Source organism: Perissodus microlepis, chromosome 8 (assembly GCF_051167445.1).
Source record: "Perissodus microlepis isolate ML-2025 ecotype Zambia chromosome 8, ASM5116744v1, whole genome shotgun sequence".
NCBI classification, from domain to species: Eukaryota; Metazoa; Chordata; class Actinopteri; order Cichliformes; family Cichlidae; genus Perissodus; species Perissodus microlepis.
Genome location: NC_140468.1, coordinates 8,799,256 through 8,818,100, shown reverse-complemented (window position 1 = coordinate 8,818,100; position 18,845 = coordinate 8,799,256). Strand labels below are relative to the sequence as shown.

Here is an 18,845-nt window from a genome sequence, read left to right as displayed (position 1 = left end):
GCCTCACATAAACACGTAATATTGTCCGTAGCTACGTTTGAATGGAAACACACAAAAATAACTTTATAAGCAGCATACTGAAATTTACACGCGAATACATTTTCAAGTTTCAGAGGTCTAATTGCATGATACACTATAAAAAGAATTAATAGGCGTTAACGGCTATAATTAAAGTAAAAAATAAATACATAAAGTTTTCATAATTAACATTAAAATAAATATGAAGTGAAAAAGGAGAGTTGACCGGTGGTGGCATGTCGCCCTCTACTGGTGCAGTATAGAAACACGTTGAAAAAAAAAAGACGCGCTCCGATTGGTTGATTCGTTTCACACTTTTAGACATGCTGCTTTCAGAGACTGCAGGAAATATTGCTATCTGCAGTTGAACGCTCTGCTGAAGATCAATAAAATTTGAAATCTTTACGGAAAAAAACTTGGTTTTGTGAAAGTGGATGTATTTGACCTTCTGTCTTTGCGTTTATAGCATTGATGAGATAAAGAGCACTAAATTATTGCCTATATTTAACTAAAACGGGTTCACATTGCAATTACTTAAACCTATTTTAGACAATTCTTTGTTACTCTTATTGGAACTGTCAACTTTTTATTACATGCCTGAAGTGCCATACGGGTAATTTAATCCTAATTCAATTTTAAAAAGATAAAATATTGACACATTAACAGTTTCCGTTTTTCCAAGTGAGAGGTTTAGGGGGGACATTTGAAGGCAACATCACCATCGATCAGTGTTGCACTTCCCCTCAAGCATCCCCACACGACACACAGGGCTCTCACAGGCGGCAGCAGTGTTGTATGTGTGTGTGTGTGTGTGAGAGAGAGAGAGAGAGCGGTGCAAAGCATCAGACAACATGACCATCCGAAACGTTCTCCGGGATCATGGACAGAGGTACCGACCACGGATGGCTTGTCTCAAAAAGGTGGGCTGCACAGCTTACATTAGATGATGTAAACCAGAGCACAGGCTTATAGATTATACCTGCTGCAGACGCATCATTAGTGACTTGTATAAATTCTCTAACGCAATGCTTGGACTGTATTGGCTTACAGGAACCTCACAAACCCAGGCTGTTGCTGGCATTTGCACTATAATAATCTATAATATTCTCTGGAAATCCCAATGCTTTCATTGATTAGATTTATTAAGGATGGTCATTCCGTTAAGGATTAAAACCCACAGGTACCATTTGGACTACAACAAGCTTTAGGGAAACCCAATAGCAAACATGCATTTCTTTAATAATATGGACTTTAGTTATTAAGGGTTATTAGAGATGTTATTCATATACTCATGTTTCAGAATGATGTCAACATACTGTAAATCAGATGTCATGTCAGCTTCCCCCTTACACTCTATATAGCTGTCAGACTGTGTTCTGTTTCAACCTTTTCACTGTGATAAGGTCGTTCTGTTTAATAAGCATTAGGCCTGGATCAGTATCAATACCTCCATCTACACCAACCAGCTGCTGGAAAGAAGTTAATCCAGGCGCTGTGTGAATTGTGTGTGTGTGTGTGTGTGGGTGGGTGTGAGGCCAGCCAGAGCAGTCCTTCATTCATCATCTCATATTTAAAATTCAGTTGGATGGTCACCAAAGAGAATGTTTTAACATTAGAAAAAATAAATAAATAAATGGAAGGAAAAAATCAAGACATGAGCTTTCACATGTAGCACTCACACAGTGTCCCCCTCTCTCCAGGGGAATGCACACAGAATCCATTTCCTGGAGAACTTTGTGTTTTGGTCAATGAAAGCCCACTTTGGTCCAGCTCAGTCTGGGGCTTATAGCCTCTCCAGGTTGACTTCAAAGCACAAAGCCACTTCAAAAAGACCCAGGAGTCAGCTACAAACACACTCTCTCTCTCTTTCTCTCTCTCTCTCTCTCTCTCTCTCTCTCTCTCTCTCTCTCTCTCTCTCTCTCTCACAAACACACACACACACACACACACACATAAAGTGAATTAATGTACTACAGGATTTCTTCCTCTGCCGTACACACCTAAGTTGTGGGGGAGCTCTGGGATCAGATGGTATGATAGCTGAAAAACTGTTTAGAGGGCAGTGAGTCATCACAAACCTCCCACACAAGCCAAACAAAAGCCATGAGATCAGGGCTTGAAACAATCCCGTCATCTCGCTTCTCACCACTTTCTAATGCAGCATTAAAACTGTAATCCAGTCATTGGACTAAAAAGCTGAACAGTTGTTTGGAGAGACACAGAAACCGAATCATTCGGCATTTGTCTGATAGGAAGTATTAATTACAAGCTTACACATCGAGCCTTAACATCCCAGGGGGGGAAATTTGTCCTTTTTTAATCCGTGAGACACAGTTTAATGCAGCTTTCTCTGCCTTTCATTAAGTAGAAAAGAGGTTAATGGTAATGCTGTGCATGCTCGAGATTACACTAATGATCATCATCACCGTCATGTGAATTTCACTGATCAAAATTTAGGATTTACAATCAAATCTGCTGCCCCAAAAACCTACACTGTGAGCTCTGATGTGACACCTCCTCACAACCTTTTTTTGTGCAGGCAGAGAAGGTGGTCCTCGAGATGCAGGACCCCACAACGGGAGTGAAGCTACAGCCTCAGAGACTGGTTATCACCACAATACCACATGCTATTACTGGTAAAGTGGACACAAACACTCTCACATACACTACAGTGGCTTGATTTTTATCCAGCGGCTCGTTGAGTGACTGTACCTGCACAACCTCGCCAGAGGATACCACGGTGTTGGAGCTACAGATTTCATCTCCATGACAACCCCATGGTCTCAGAGACAGAGAGAGGGAAAAAGTAGGAGGTGAAGGAGGAGGATGATGATTGAGCAGGCGAGAGGAAACAAACATGTAGAGCCCGAAGCAAGAGGAATGCAGGCAGTAGGTGGTGGAGGAGGAGAAGAGAGGGAACCCAGACTTCTACGTCACCTGCAAGCTTTGAATGCCCGCAGCTGAATGAATGAAAACATACCAAAGGCTTCTCTGCTGCTCTCTCCACTTCCCTCTCTCACTTTCTTTGCTGTTTTGTTTTCTCTCCATCTCTGATTCCTTGGCTTTTCCTGTTTCCTTTTCCTCCCCCTTTCCCCCTTTCTTTCATCTCACAAGCTTTCCTTTCCTTTCTTAGTTTCTTTCTTCCTCTTGTTTCTTTCCTTTGCCTTTCTGTCATTTTCTCTCTTCTTCACTTGTCATCCTTCTCCTCCTCCCTTTTCTCCTTCCATGTCTCTCTTTGACATTAGCTGTCTGGCATTTACAGGCATGCACTGATGGACATAAACAACATACAGTATATTTAAAGTTGTTTGCTGTTCAAGCTGCCCTTTTGACTAGTGTTGTTTATTTCCATAGATTCTTTGTTACTTCTGACCTTGAGTCCTTTTTCCTCAGGTGAAGACATAGTTGTGTGGTTAGCAGACAGATTCCAAATCGATGCACAAGGTGAGAGATCAGGCAGCTGATGCCATCCCAGTTCAAAGTGTGTGTTTTGATAAAAAGAAGACAGTTTTAGGATGTTATCATGTTAGCTGACAGTGAAAATTGGTGATAGAACCTCATTTATAGCAAATCTGTCTTTTTTATTCAGAGGCGAGGAGTTTTGGCTCCATGCTGGTGGCGTTAGGATACATCTACCCTATACAAGACCACAAGCGTTTAGTGGTCAAACCAGATGCATCCCTGTATCGCTTCCAGGTAAACACACCACATTTTAAAGCTTAGCTAAAATCTCAGCTGCAGCAAAGCCAAACGATCTTCCAAAACAGTATTTCTGGCTATGGGAAGATTTAGTTTTCATTGCTGCACACTGAACAGTGTTTTTGCGTGTTGTTAACATGCAAAAAGGGATGCACATAGTCATGCAGAAACACACATAGTGTGCAGTCCTGTTCCTGCTATCTAGTGTCTCCACAACTCATGCAAAAATGCAATGTAAACTGAAATGCTTGCAAAAGTCATTTAAGTGTGACTGTTGTTTATTTACAAGAAAACAGAAAACGACAGAGCAGTTGCTAATTTATTAGGTGCAAAGCCTAAAAGATTGTGATAAAAACACATCAGTACATCAAATTCATTTGATGTAAAGGTTAGAAAGTTGCTGTGTCTCTTAGCCTGAGCACATAGCAACTTCTAAGAATAATTATGTCGGTATATCATGTAAGTTCAAAATAAAATGCGGAGCCATGGAAGGTTAAAAAAAAAAGGTTGATCGAGCCTTGTGAAGTAAAATCATGCACTTCCTGGATGTTTGTCCATCCAGAAATGTAAAAATGTGAGAAACCTTTATTTTCAAAAATGTGTAAAAATTAAATGTAAAATTCCTTCAGTTTAAAACAGTGCTGCATTTTTTTCAGTGCAGAATATTGTTTTTTTTTTTAATACTTTTTTTGTTCTTCATAAAAAAGACAGAAAGGCCCTACACTGAAATAAAAAAAACATCTTTGTAAAAACATTCACCATTTTTAAAATAAAGGAATTTTCCATATTACTTTTTATGGATGTTTTTCACTATGCATTGCATTTTTACAATACATAGAAATGCCCGTACATTTTGGTAAAAATTAGAATTACTGTCAGAAAATTTTGGGGATATTTTTAGTTTTTTGAAAGAATTTTTTTCAGTGTGATATACATATTTAATTCTGCATTCAGTCATTATTTTTAATATATTAGCTGATTCATTTTATCAACATTACTGACCATGGTAATTTCCCATTGGTAAATTGGTTCCAGAAAGCGGCATGTGCCAGATTTTCTGTAATGGGTTTAGCATCTCTGCTGTAACATGCAATGATTAGATAATAAAAGAGTTTACCATTACAAGACACAAAACCACTAAAGCGAGGTAAAACCAATTTCCTTCGTATTTATTTTATGATGTGAAACCCCAAATTAGTCTGGCTTTAGTTTCCTGAATGACTCCAAATTGAAAACAACCAACAAAAAACACCCTTAAATCTGCAAGAAATGAATCCCACTCACAAAAACGCTTACTGCTAATCATCACCTCTGCCCTCCACTGTTTGCAGACACCATATTTCTGGCCCACACAGCAGTGGCCTGTTGAGGATACAGATTATGGTGAGTGTATCTGAATGCATCCTGTTACCAAGAATCACTTACCGTTAACATCCGTCTATGTTTTTGTTACTGAAGCAATCTACCTGGCAAAAAGAAACATACGTAAGAAAGGAATCCTGGAGCTGCACGAGCAGGTGAGAATTGGACACGAATCCCACGGAAATTAATTTTCTCTGTTGGCATTTACTGAGGTGTTGTTTTATGTCCTCAGGAGCAGTACAACCATCTTCACAAGTGGATGAATCATAAATGGGATTTTATAGTGATGCAAGCTAAAGAGCAGTATAGGTGGGTGTGCAGGAAGCTCAGTGATGTCGGGAAGCGTTAAGGGTAACAATGTGTTACGACTCTCTGTGTTTGGGTTGGGCTTTAGAGCTGCGAAGGAGAGAAAGAAACCGGACCGTGTGGTGTTTGACTGTCAGGAGAGAGCCTACTGGGTGGTTCATAGACCTCCGGTGAGAACACACACAGGCATGTTTCCATCACTACAGAAGACATTTGTGAATTTATATTTGAAGATTTAGACTAGCCGTCACTCAACCAAGTCCTTTATGATTTGCGTGAATGAGAATGGCTTTTTGCCACCAAAAGGAGCTGGGTCTCACTATGTGATTATATAAACACATTTATGTCCCCACAATATGAGATAATATAAGCATATACGCACAGATATAGTTATCAAGCCTGAACAGTAAACAGCAGATATTGGTACATTGCAGGTAAACAGAGAAGTAAGAAAGTAAATTGCACCACACTGCAATACTTCCCAGGGTATCTCATTATCGCTACCCATGATGTCTCATTACCACTGCATGTCCAGTCAGAGGAAAAGGGCACAACTGATTAATATTTCACACTGCATGGGAGAAAGTGGTACAGTGGTTTGCACCTTGTGCACATCGAGCTTCTTGTGCTGTGATGCTGGATTACAGCTAGAACAGTTACCAAAGACAGTGACAGCTCCCAACCAAAGACCCATGTGTTTCCCATGAGTTAATTGGTTTGCAGTCATTTGATTAAGTGCAAAGATGTTTGAGGATATTCTCACTTCAGAAACTGCTGATCTACTGGGATTTTCCTGCACAAACATCTCTCATATTGCAGAAATATGTCTTTCTAAAGTTTTGGTTGCATAATATATGTCACCATAAACTATATGGTCACATCATATAAAGTAGGACCATAATAAAAACACAGTTAAATGCATAATGTTAAACAGTTGTGCTTTTCATTGTTTATGACTTCAGCCTTTAGGAAGAATATTGTGTTGATTACTGGTGACCTGTTCAGTAATGTAGCACATTGTAGCCTGTGACTTGTGTTGTGTCCTTTCAGAAGTGAGGTACACTATATTGCCAAAAGTATTTGCTTGTCTGCATTCACATGCGTATGAACTAGAGTGACATCCCATTCTTAAGCCACAGGGTTTATTATGATGTCGGCCCATCCTCTGAAGCTATAACAGTTTCAACTCTTCTTGGAAGGTTTTCTATAAAGTTTATGAGTGTGTCTATGGGAACCTTTGACCATTCTTCCAGAATCCCATTTGTGAGGTCAGACACTGATGTTGGATCAGAAGGCCTAGCTCCTGGTCTCTGCTACAAAGGTGTTCTATTGGATTAGGACTCTGCAGGCCAGTCAAGTTCTTCCACACCAGAATCGCTCTTTAATGTCTTTATGGATCTTGTTTTGTGCCCTGGTGCACAGTCATGTTGGAACAGGAAGGGACTATTGCCAAACTTGAGAGCATGAAATTGTCCAAAATTGTCTTGGTATGCTGAAGCATTAACAGTTCCTTTCACTGGAACTACTTATCCATTGTATTGCCAGACAGAGAAGCATGATTCATCATTCCAGAGAGCACGTCTAGGTTGGGCATGCTTCACACCACTGCATATGACGCTTTTCTATTGTACTTGGTAACGTAAGGCTTGAATGCAGCTTCTCAGCATTGGAAATCCATTCCATGAAGCTCTCTACATGCTGTTCTTGAGCAAATCTGAAGGCACACGTGAAGTTTCGAGGTCTGTAGTGCTCGACTCTGCAGAAAGTTCATGACCTCTGTACACTATGCACCTCAGTATCTGCTGACCCCACTCTGCCTGCTCATGCCTTGACTTGTTGTACAGGTGGCATCCTATCACAGTACCACGCTGGAATTCACTGAGGTCCTAAGATCTGTGAGTGTTTGCAGAAGCAGTCTACACGCCAGGTGCTTGATTTTATGTCTGTGGCCACAGACGTGATTGGAACACCTGAAATTAAATAATTTGGATGGGTGAGTGAATCCTTTGGCAATATAGTGTATACACAGAAGACTTTGACCTAATGAGGGTCACTGGCACTGGCACTAATTTGTGTTTCATGGCACATGAGTTATTGCTGCAAGGGTGCTCTGTTGTCAATCCTTCAGTTGAGATTTCCATATGCATACTGTAAAATAAAGCAAACAGCTGCTTTTATTATATACTAATCAGCTACCAACATTAAAAGCTGATAGGTCAAGTTCTGCCAGGAATTTTGAGGTACAACTACAACTAACCCATCCGAAGTTCCTAAATCCCAGTTCGATCAAACGTCCTGCTGTCAGACACAAAAGGGGCTCCTGTGTCTGCTGACACAGTATTAGACAGGAAGTTTAAATGCTGTGGCCGATTGATACTTACAAAATCAGAGTATTAACTGCTTTGCATTTGTTGGTTTGTGTATTTTAAAGCTTTTCAGACAAAAAGGATAGATATTTCTTCCGTCTTCCAGCCTTCAAGCATTTCATTCCTTCTAAATACTAAATCAGATATGCACACTCTTGATTTAAGATGCACAATTTAAAAAGGAAGAAACTTTTGACCTTTTCTAAAAAAAATCAGTATTCAATAAAAGCAGAAACAGATGTTTCATGTTTAAAAATAAATATAATGACACCTTGATGTAAATAACATATGCTGTCCTTAAAACTTCATCTTACAGATTCAGATTGATCGTAATGACTGCTAAATGTGATTTAAAGTTAATGCATTTTAAAGCCCCCCGTGGGAAACAAATAAAGTACTTGAAGATGTATTCGTAATGACCAAGAGTGAATTTGGTGATTGGCCTCTTCTTGTTTGAGATGGCCATGTGAAGTACGACACATTATCCGCTGATGATTAGCATTATAAAACAGCCATCTGCTTTAATTAATTAGTCCTTTGGTAAACACTGTGTAATTCTCTTTTGTTGATGTGTATGTAGCCAGGGACAGTGAGTGCCATGGACTATGGACTGGAAAGACTAATAGATCCAAATGCACACGAGGTAACAGGTGAGTCTCTGCCTGACCCGCATGAACATAATTCCTTTCAATCAGCTTATATCCCATAAGAAGCTTTAATGCATTAATGCAGGTACAGTAAATGATATGTATGCTGTTTTCTTTTATTAAAATTAAGGCCTTCTCTTTTCCTTTCTTCTTCTCTGCAGGCATTTCCTACGGCTATGTTTTCAAAACCCAGACTTTTAAGCTGGTTGTGAACACATCTGCACACACTCACATCACCTCATGAATGCACTTGTTATAATACTTGCTAACAAAAAAAAGTACCTGAATCTCAGCTCAGGTTGTGAAATGATGTTGAAGGTTAGTGTTCACAAGTGCTCATCATGAGTCCAACAATGATAAAGAAGTGATGTATAAAACAGTGCTTTTTTCTGTGCAGAAATACATACACAGTGTCCTAACTGTGAAGTCATAAAGTATATGGCTTATTATCTGTACTCATACTTTTAATACCCTTTTCTTCAGGCAAAAACACCCGATGACTACGAGAGGATCGTAAGTTTTTTTCTTCTCACTCGGATGTTTTATTGATCAAGTATAGTGGCAGCTCTGTGTTATTCTGGCTGTCATTTCTCTCCCTGTAGATGATTTTCACCCAGCAGTCCATCATGCGCCCCAGAGTGAAATCATCAGTGTCCATTGGCGCGTAAGACAGTCCCTCATATAACAAGCTCGCTACTATCTGTAGCAAACCAGTACCCCTCCTATACCCTGGCTGCTCCGTTAGCTGTATGCCTTAAAGTAACACATGCACATTAGTTTCAGCATAACCCCACTGAGTGATCTGTAAAGGTCACACAGGTTAAAGCTAGTCTTAGAAAAGATTTCAGGGATAGGCAGTTGAGAAAGTGGGACCGTTGTGGAGGGCTGCTTAAGCTTATTGGTGTAGCCCTCCACAACAGTCTCAGTTTCTCAGTAAAAAAAAGAAAAATACTGGCCCTGATTAGATGATAAGTAGCTAGCTCAGTGGCTAGCTAGTAGAAAGTTCACTTGAATCTTTTACTGTGACATATTTCCCACGTGTCTTTCCAGCAAATAAAAAGAAAATGAAAATCTTCACCATAGACAAACATGTATTGTCAAGTGTATTTGCTGTTCTCTGACTGATGAGGGATTAGATAATGTGACTTATGCCTCCTGTGGGCTTGGCTGCACTTGCTTTACTGTTTCTGTGTGGCTGCATCATTAATGGTTAAAGACGTTATTTTCCTTCAGTGTGGTCGATGGTGACGTGTTTTTCCCTCCACTGCAGGTTGGTGAAATACTGTGCCACTTATAAAGGCCACGACCCTTTTCTGTCCAAGTGTCTTCCCAGCAACCCCTGGCTCACTGATGACGTCACATACTGGGCTTTGAACATGCCCAAGTGCGTAAGATGATTATACTTATAGAAGTCACTGATTTTGGACAATAATTAAGAATATCTTGTTTTTGTTATCTGTGTGGCACAGTGTGGAAATACCCACTAAAATGCGTGTGGAGAGGTGGACGTTCAGCTTTGGAGAGCTCCTTTCAGACCCTCGAGGACGAGATGACTTCAGACTGTTCCTAAAGAAAGAGTTCAGCGGTATGATAGTCTGGTGCAATTTAAAGTCACTGTTGGTCCTGATGTTAAGCTTTCCTTCAGTAGAAGGGGTTAGGAATAATCTGAGTTTATATCTGGTTATTTTCTCTAAACCTACTCAGGTGAGAACTTGGCATTCTGGGAAGGTTGTGAGGATCTGAAGTGGGGCACTGCTGCGACAATGAAAGAGAAAGCAGAGCAGATCTACAAGTAAGAACTTCTTGAAGAATATATTAGTCTTCTGGTAAATATTGAAGACAGTGGAGAAGAAAGTATTATTTGATTTAAAAATCGCCAGCTATGTTTACTGACAGTGATTTATGACTCTTTAATAGTTATATTTATTAGTTTAATAGTGACACAAATACATGTTGGACATTCAGTGTTTTTATTTTTTATTTTTAACATTAAATTCACTCAATTATTTTAATTAATAGAGATTAAAACTTAAAATAAAACTGAGAATGAATACAAATTTTGGTTGCCATCAGCCAGAAATAATACGCCTTAGATTAATTACAGTTTAAATCTAAACTTTGCATGTAGTGAACTTTACCTGCAAGTATAGTGTTACTTTAACTGATGATTAAATGATGAAAACAATGCAGTGGATATTTTTTCTCACATCTTTACTGAAGAAGAAGTTTTTATGTGGCTTTTGAGGTTTTTCCATGTAAGTGTCAAAGCATTTCCTCTTCATTCCTCCCACTTTCATTGATCTCAGGACTTTCCTGGCACGCGGTGCTCCACGATGGATCAACATCGATGGAAAGACGATGGAAATCACAGTGAAAGGTCTGAAACACCCACACAGATACGTCCTGGATGCAGCCCAGACTCACATCTACATGCTCATGAAGAAGGTCAGTAAACATGTCAGTAGGTGTGATCAGTGCAGAGACTGCATAAATTAAAATACCTTTTTGGATTTTGGTTTGAGCTGACTGTGGAGCTGATGGCGCTATGCATGCCCATGCTATAGCAACGTGTGTAATTTGCTCTAAATGGGAGCATGATTTGAAACTAAACATCACAAAGTATCAGATTAGATTTTTATTGAGACCATAAACTCACAAAAAATTGTTAACTGGTGTCATAAATGATTAAGTAGCAGGATAATGTTCTCATTGACCTTTATACAATATGAACTTTGTGACCAGATGAGGTGCCCCCTGCTGGCCACTGTAAAGAAAGGAAGTTTAAGGCATTTCTGCATTGGCTTCACTTTTCAGACCTGGATGTCTATGATTAAATCAGAAGGGAACGGTGGCGTTGTATCTGTACCTGTAAGAGACCAACTCACTGGACCAACTGATAGCATTTTGCATTTTGCAGGACTCATATGGCCGATACCTAAAATCTCCAGTGTTTAAGGAAACAACGAAGAAGGCCGTATGTCCCGAGGAACACAAGTTCAGGTAAGAGGCACTTTTTGCATTGAATTTGTGGAGCTTTTCTCAGACATTGTTGGAAGATTTATTTGAAGGTTTTAGTTTGACTAACAGAAAATACGTCTTAGTCACAGCAAAGAGGAATGTTGCAGTCTAAACAACCCTAACAAATATATAACATAAAACTCAAATTTTCTCTTCTCTCCTCTGTACTCTTAAAGACAATCCTGAATTTTCCACTTTCAACTCTTACCTTGTTCCTGTTTCTTTTCCCCTCCCCATACATCATCCCAGTGACAACCAGTTGGAGCAAAATGCAAGAAACAGACGGCCCAGTCTCAGTCCCATCATCATCCGGCAACAGGAGCAGGAGCAAAAGGCCAAGATGGCCGCCAGTGCCCCTGTTGACATCACACAGGTCATGAGCAAACTCAGCCAACAGGGCAAAGAGGCGCCTCCTCGTCGCACCTCAGTTAAAAATGACTAATTTTATTTGTCTAATTGGTATAATAGTTACATATAATACATGTAATACATTATATGTTTAGACAGGATATAATGTTATATAATAAATTAGAAAACATCTATAATATGTTGCTATTAGACCTTTCAGTGAAGAGTCATAGACAAGAGCCCAGATAATTTATCAGCGTGCTGATATATCTGCTGAAATTAGCTGTTTGCTGATCTATTGGTATCAATATTGGTAATGACTGATAAATAAAATCTTTGAAATTTAAAGAATTGAAGTTGTTGTGCCTCATAACAACTTTAATCATGTTTGTGCATTGATGCTGCATAGTTTTTTTCACCAGAGAGCACTTTCGTAGATAGATAGCTTTTAGGATATGTGTCAAAATATTAGATCTTCAAATCAACACATATCGGTCTTAAAAATCGTATATTGATCAGGCTCTATGTAAACATACTTTATATTTCTGTGTGAGTCACATGTTTGACGTCTTTGGAAATGCATGTTTCAAAATCTGAACCAACCTTTTTTTGCAACTCATGTTAATAAATTACTACAAGAAGAAGACAAATAGCCATCTATTGTCATCGCTGACATTTACGTCCATGTAAGCTGTAAGTGTTGTCTGTTTTTTTGTTTGTCATGATACATTTACTGTGCTGTCCATCTCTGTGCATTCACTGTTGTTTAGTATGTTTTGAGTTGTCTTTGTTATCAGTCATAAGGTAATAAAACATTCATAAAACCACCTCATACTTATGTGTTTGGACTTAAGCCGTCATTTATTCACGTTTTCATTTTTCCATTTAATTCGATTGTAGCGCAATGCATTCCAATTCCTTCCTTCCTTCCTTCCTCCCTTCCATTGTTTCTTTCTTTCAAAACCTGCTTTTTTGTGACGCGAAAGTGCAAAGTTAAGACCAACATAAGTTTGCAAATTTACTTAACCATTTGCACTTGTTGTAAACATACGCTTGTTTCTACAGCTTGATCATTGAGATGATATTAAAATGCATATTAACTTATTAAAACAGCATTTTTCCACCATAGAGTGAGGTATGGTTCTCCACCTATCAAAACTGATGAGCATTGCCGTTATATTTTTATAGCTTACATTAACCTTTGCTAAAAAGCAGAGTTAAACAATAGGAAACCGAAGCTAAGGGCAAAACAAGTTAAAAGGAGTGTACTACAAATTTATTTGGCAAGAAAAAAAATTCTGGATTTAGCTAATAAAACAGCAACATGCCTCCATTCACAATGCCTGTGATGCTTAGGTTGGATATCCATTTAAAGTAAAATTAAAATGCTGCAGGCAACAAGCAACAGTGAGAGCTAGAATCAAAAATCTCCTGGGCTACTGCCGACCCTGTGATAGCTCGTAAGAATATTCTGGAAAATTTTTATCAGTATTGCAAAAGCAGATTTATGTGCCTCAGCCGAGGCACCTGCAAACAATTGTGCAGAGTGGGGAGAACATATTTTAAAATACTTAGAAGTCGACAGACAAGAAACGGCATCATAGGCATATGGGATAACACATTATGAAGATCTCGGGTAATCATCGCAGCACTGTGGGGTTTTGAGACCAACACTGATATCATGGGTTGATGATAAAAGTGATGACTGTTATCGTCATCACTTAAAACAAAAAAGTTGTTATTGTTTTTCCATCTGGAGCAGGACTCACTGTTATGACATCATAGGCACTGAGGCATTTGTCCCAGGGGTATGTCAGCCTGAGGACAAAAAACAGCTGGAAAATCAGGATACGCTATCAAAGCCCATTTTCCCTACTCAGTTACAGATGTTATGTTTTTTAAAGTGCTGTGCTCTCTGAGATGAAAGTGTGGTGCTCTAATGTGAGCTTTACTATCATGAATCAGCAAAGCTGAATGCTGGTCAGACCTTTCTTTACTTTGAGTGGACAGTGAGATTGTCTTGGAGGCTAAATATTAATTTCCTGTGGTTACAGAAAGTGATACTTCTCCATACCTATGTCTTGCCCACTCTATATTGTTATAATGAAGTTGATGTTATGAAACCTTTTGCGTGTTATGTCTCTTGTTAGGTCTGTAAACAGAATAGTGATGTATTCAGGGCAGCATCTGCTAAAAAATTTCCAAACACAGACATGTATTTATCTGTCTGGATGCCCTCTGACTTGTGTCTCTTGCCCTTTGACCTCACAGCTGTGCCGCTTTACCACTCCTGTGCCCCACCTCGCTGTCTATTCTGGCATGACTGACCCCCCCTCTGCCAACGCCTCGCCCTCTCTTCCCTTTTTGGCCCACACCCCAGCCTGTCCGTCCCCCATCAGCGTGGCCTTAGACAGCACCTCTGCCTCTGAGCGGCGAGCGGAAGCCAGTGAGGGGGGAAGTGAAGGGAACCCTGAGGCCCGAGCATCTGCAGGAGGGAACGTGTCCAAGTCTCGCATGGCTCTATCCCTGCGTCGTCTACTCAAGCGTGGCTGCACTCCCTCCTCTATGTTTGCTAGCTTGTCACCTAAATGTAATCCAGCTGCCGGGACAAGCAGCCGCATACAGCCAATCAGCCCAGATGAACCTAGTCAGGCTCCGCCCAGACGGATTGGCAAGTACGTGACAGTCATGCAGGACTTTTACTTTGAAAGTCATATGTTTTCCATCATTTTCGCTCCAATCCAGGAGTCTTATTTTACTTTAAATTTAGGTGGAAGCGCTGAAACAAGAAGTGAAACAGTTGTAGAACAGGCCTGAGGAAGAGGCTGTTATCTGTAACTTGGACACTAGGACTATTTGTTAACTGCAAGAAAGGAAAAAGAAAAATTATTCAATTTTTAATACAATTATTTATTTTTGTTTTTATTGCAAAAATTCATACATATGCAATATTGGAGCTACAGTTCCTACAAAACCAATATGATGGGAACATCTTTGCATAAAAGCTGGAAGTCAAAACTGTCATCTCATATTCAGTTATTTATTTAACTGACACAGCACATGTAAATATTGTTATATTACATACAATGTATGTATTTTAGTCATGGCTGTGTATGCAGACTTTGTATCTAGTTTGGCTACTAAGGTACACAAAGTAAAAGTTTATGTTGCTAACGTGACAAATAATATCAGATCAGCCCCTGATGACCTCGTCTTTTTCTGAAACATTTCTCAGCTTTTTTCAGATCAAAGTGGATATTCCTCCGGAGTGCCGCATCTACCCCATTGAGTCTGAGGATGAGGATGAGGAGAACAGAGCTGTCTCTCGAGAAAGAGTGGGAACCAAAGAGATCATCTGCCCTTGGGAGAGCCTCACTCCACAGAATGGGACAGGCTAATACACTGGAATTACACAGGTATAAAATGGTGGGACCAGACCATAATGTATAACATAAATTCAATCAACAAGAGGACAGACTGACAGTACTCTTTCTGGAATACTCTAAAAATGGCTGTCTAGAGTGGACCAAACATTAACTTGCTGAACCTGCCTGCCTGTTGGCTTGAAATGCCCCATTGTCACACATGTTGCAGCACAATCCTAATTTCAGTCCATGCTCAGAACTTTCAAAACATTTTGTTTTCAACAATATGGCTCAGTACAAAGAGTTTATGCAGGCGTGGTTATGTCCATATATAGCAAATAATGGTCTGAAGAGTGTTTTAAAGCCTTCTTTATGCTAGCGTCACATCAAGAAAAGCAAAACTTGCAACCTTGTTGTCACTGAAATGGTTGCTTCAAAGACCGAGACCACATCTTACAGTCAGGTTTCACCTTCAAACCAACTTTGGTACATCAAGGCAATGATTAAACAGCAACATGATGGGTCAGACTGTTGTCTATCTGCTATCTGTGACTGAATAAGTTTAATGACAGCAAAAAAGCTGTTTGTGATGATATGGTAATTAACTCTGATAAATTGGCAGAAATTGTAACTGTTGCCCTCTGTTACAAATTTGTTGCCATCTGCATAAACAGAAACTCACATTAATCAGAAATTCACATTTACTACATACATTCTGACTCCACCCAGAACCTCATAGATTTGAAACTGAAATTCTTCAACAAAAAGTCCCGTAGTTGCAGCAGGACGGTTATTTAACTGCAAAATAACACTGTTGCTTGGCGACCTTCCTTTTTGTATGGGAATATTGTCCTGAGAATGGAATCTTTCAGTTTAATATGTTTTGTGATTTGCGTGTTCACTACAGAGGACATAAATAAATGAGTTGAGTCTCAGGAGGAAATGACCAGAATAGATCTGGCAATGAGTTTGTTCAAGTCCACAGAGAACTTGTGCTCATTGACTCAGACGTACTCAGATTGATTGCAGTGTGTTAGAAATCTGTCTGAGAGTGATTGCAATCAGTCCGAGTTGGACGGTGATTGTTTGGAGACAGGTTGCCTCCCATCAGGTGACTTGTGCAGCTGTCTTGCAATTCCCAGTAGTCTCCCACAGGCTGAAAGTGTTACACGCGCAGCCTCTGGGTAACCAGGTGCAATCGGTTACTAAATGTGAAAAGAATTCATTGTGCAATCACAGATTTTTTTTAGCAGCAAGGAGGTTGTCATCCTATTTTATACTCAAGTATGACTGAGCCATTACACATTCTGGAAAATAACAAAACCTATAAAAAGTAAAAAGAAATCCTTAGTATTTGTTATATATTTGCACAGAAAACACTGTGGATACAAAACACGAGTCCAAGCCAACAGGCAGAAAATGTCTTAACACTCAAAATCTAGATTTTGCTGGAGTATTCCTTTAACTACAGCCTTATATTCACCAACCCTTACTAATGTGAGCACCAGCTGAGCCCTGTATTTAGGATAGAGGTGTAGTTTTGGCAGAGGCTGCTCCACATGGAGAACAGGGTGAGCGCTTTCAAAACATGAGCCGTAGCTTTCATACCCAAGCCTCATTCTGTACCTGCTGATAAACTGTAGCCCAACAGCAGCCTTATCCGCCTCCACACACTGGAGATATTTTGCTATGTTTGGTTTGTTGTTGGAAGTTTTTACTAAGCAGGCATCTACGCATACTTCCTTAGAGCCAAGTGGACGGGAAAACAAAACAGCACGAATAAAAAGAGATAAACTGAAGTATTTTTGTGATTGCCAAGGACCATAAGTACCACCAGTAGTTCTCAAGAAGTACATGTTTACATCCTAGAGTGTGATAATCCAAAGCAGACATCTGTAGACTTTGCTTCCACACATGCCTGCTAACTGATAATGTACCTATATATCTATTAAAGTCGAGATGTGTTCTTGTGATGCGAAATAGACTTAGATGCCTGAACCCTAGTTTACTTACCTCTTACGCACATGTGAAATGACCAAATAGATGCGTTTCAGGTCAAATGAGAGCACATGAGCAGCTTGTCTACATGCTACTATTTTTGCTGATCCACTCCTGTGAGACGTACGCTCTTCATGCATGAAGGGTTACTTTAAAGGGAGTCGGTCAGTAGTTTTTGTATTTGACTCCACTGCTGTTTTGTACACTTTGTGTAGCTGTTGTGTACTGTACACTACTCTGAGTGAGGTGTTGATATTTTTCCCCTCACAAGTCTCTCCTGTATGAGGGACAACATGGACTTACTGTCTGAATGTATTATCTTTATCATGTTTACAGATGCAAGAATGTGAAAAAGACCTTAAATTTGTTGTATTTGATATGTACATTCCATGGCTTGTGTCAAGTGCCTCAATAAAAGATTGTCTTTGCAAAAAGGTTCACCTGAAATCTGGGTGGACTGGCCTTTTAAACTATTTTTTTAATACAGCTTTCAGAATTTTATTTTTTATTGTAGTATGCAAATAAAAAAATTGAAATCAGGGGGCTAATATGATAAAATAGCACAAAATTTCGTCACCTCTCAGCATGAAGGTTCTGGATGTGAATCCACCACCTGACTGGGGTATTTCTGTGTGGAGTTTATACACTCTCTTTGTGTCTGTGTGGGTTCACACTGCCATTTTCCTACAGTCCAAAACATGCAGTTATTGGGGTTGGGTTAATCGGTAACTCTAAATTGCCCATAGGTGTGAATGTGAGTGTGAATGGTCGTCTTTCTGGTTGCCCCCCAGCCCCCCATGACCCTGAAAAGGATGAGCGTAAGAGAACTAACTTCAATAGCCGCCTCACTCATGTCTAAATCTGCACAAAAAAGCACAAGAAAAAAAGCACCATTCTTAAAACAAGTGGTTCTTAATCTGTATGCTGCAGAGCACTTGTAGGTGGGGCTTTGACAATCATGGGAAAACATCAAGTTAAAGTAAGCTGAAGAAATGTTGTTACAAAAAAATAAACAAGAGTTTTCTATTGCAATTATACCAACCCTTATTTTACTTTATATGGTCTTTTCAAAGATGGGGACGAGGTCTGCAACCACTCACACTCAGTTGTCATTTTTGGTGCATCAAGATGCTGATAAAATGGCAATAAGATGGAATCAGTCTTCTAACAGGTGTCAAGTTGGCAATTACATGCAATCAGTTTGTGATAATATGGGGATTTACTGTGATAAAATTGTTGCACATGTAGTGACCTAGTTGTGGCAGGACAGCAATTTAATTGGAAAATGACATTGCTTTTATATAAGAATATAACCAGATTACAACCAGTTGAGTAAAAACAGCACAGACTGTCATCGGCCTATCTGCATTTATAAATTAGATGACAATTATTTGCAGTCAGTGTGAGTCAGACTGTGACTGAGAAAACAGGTTGCCTCCCACAATGAAACCTTTGAAATGTAAAATAGTTGCTCAGAGTGTGAGGGTGTTGCATGCTCGATCTTGATAAGTTGGTTGCTGCATCTGCATGCAATAGGTTTCTTACAGCACAAAAATCAATCACTATACCACCGCAAGGTTGTTATTCTATTTTCATTCTAGTGTGACTGAGCTGTTTCAGTTCACCGATGTGCTTGATTTGCAGATGGACTTTAGTCAAAATTAAATTGAAGCCACTGACTTTACTTTTACTGTGATTAAAGTTGTTATGCTGCCATT

At 39.5% G+C, this 18,845-nt stretch overlaps 1 protein-coding gene across 1 annotated transcript; it reads left to right on the top strand.

Moving 5' to 3' along the window:
* The first annotated feature begins 734 nt into the window (after positions 1-734).
* LOC146381327 (regulator of G-protein signaling 9-like) lies at positions 735-17,565 on the top strand. The gene is made up of 19 exons (XM_084937314.1): positions 735-938; positions 2,558-2,654; positions 3,412-3,462; positions 3,608-3,714; positions 5,049-5,100; positions 5,176-5,234; positions 5,312-5,388; positions 5,474-5,555; positions 8,332-8,394; positions 8,882-8,911; positions 9,001-9,062; positions 9,669-9,782; positions 9,868-9,983; positions 10,103-10,190; positions 10,705-10,843; positions 11,316-11,398; positions 11,666-11,789; positions 14,036-14,439; positions 15,000-17,565. The coding sequence occupies exons 1-19, from the start codon at positions 870-872 to the stop codon at positions 15,160-15,162; spliced, it is 1,980 nt and encodes a 659-aa protein (XP_084793440.1). The 5' UTR covers positions 735-869; the 3' UTR covers positions 15,163-17,565.
* The last annotated feature ends 1,280 nt before the right edge of the window (positions 17,566-18,845 follow it).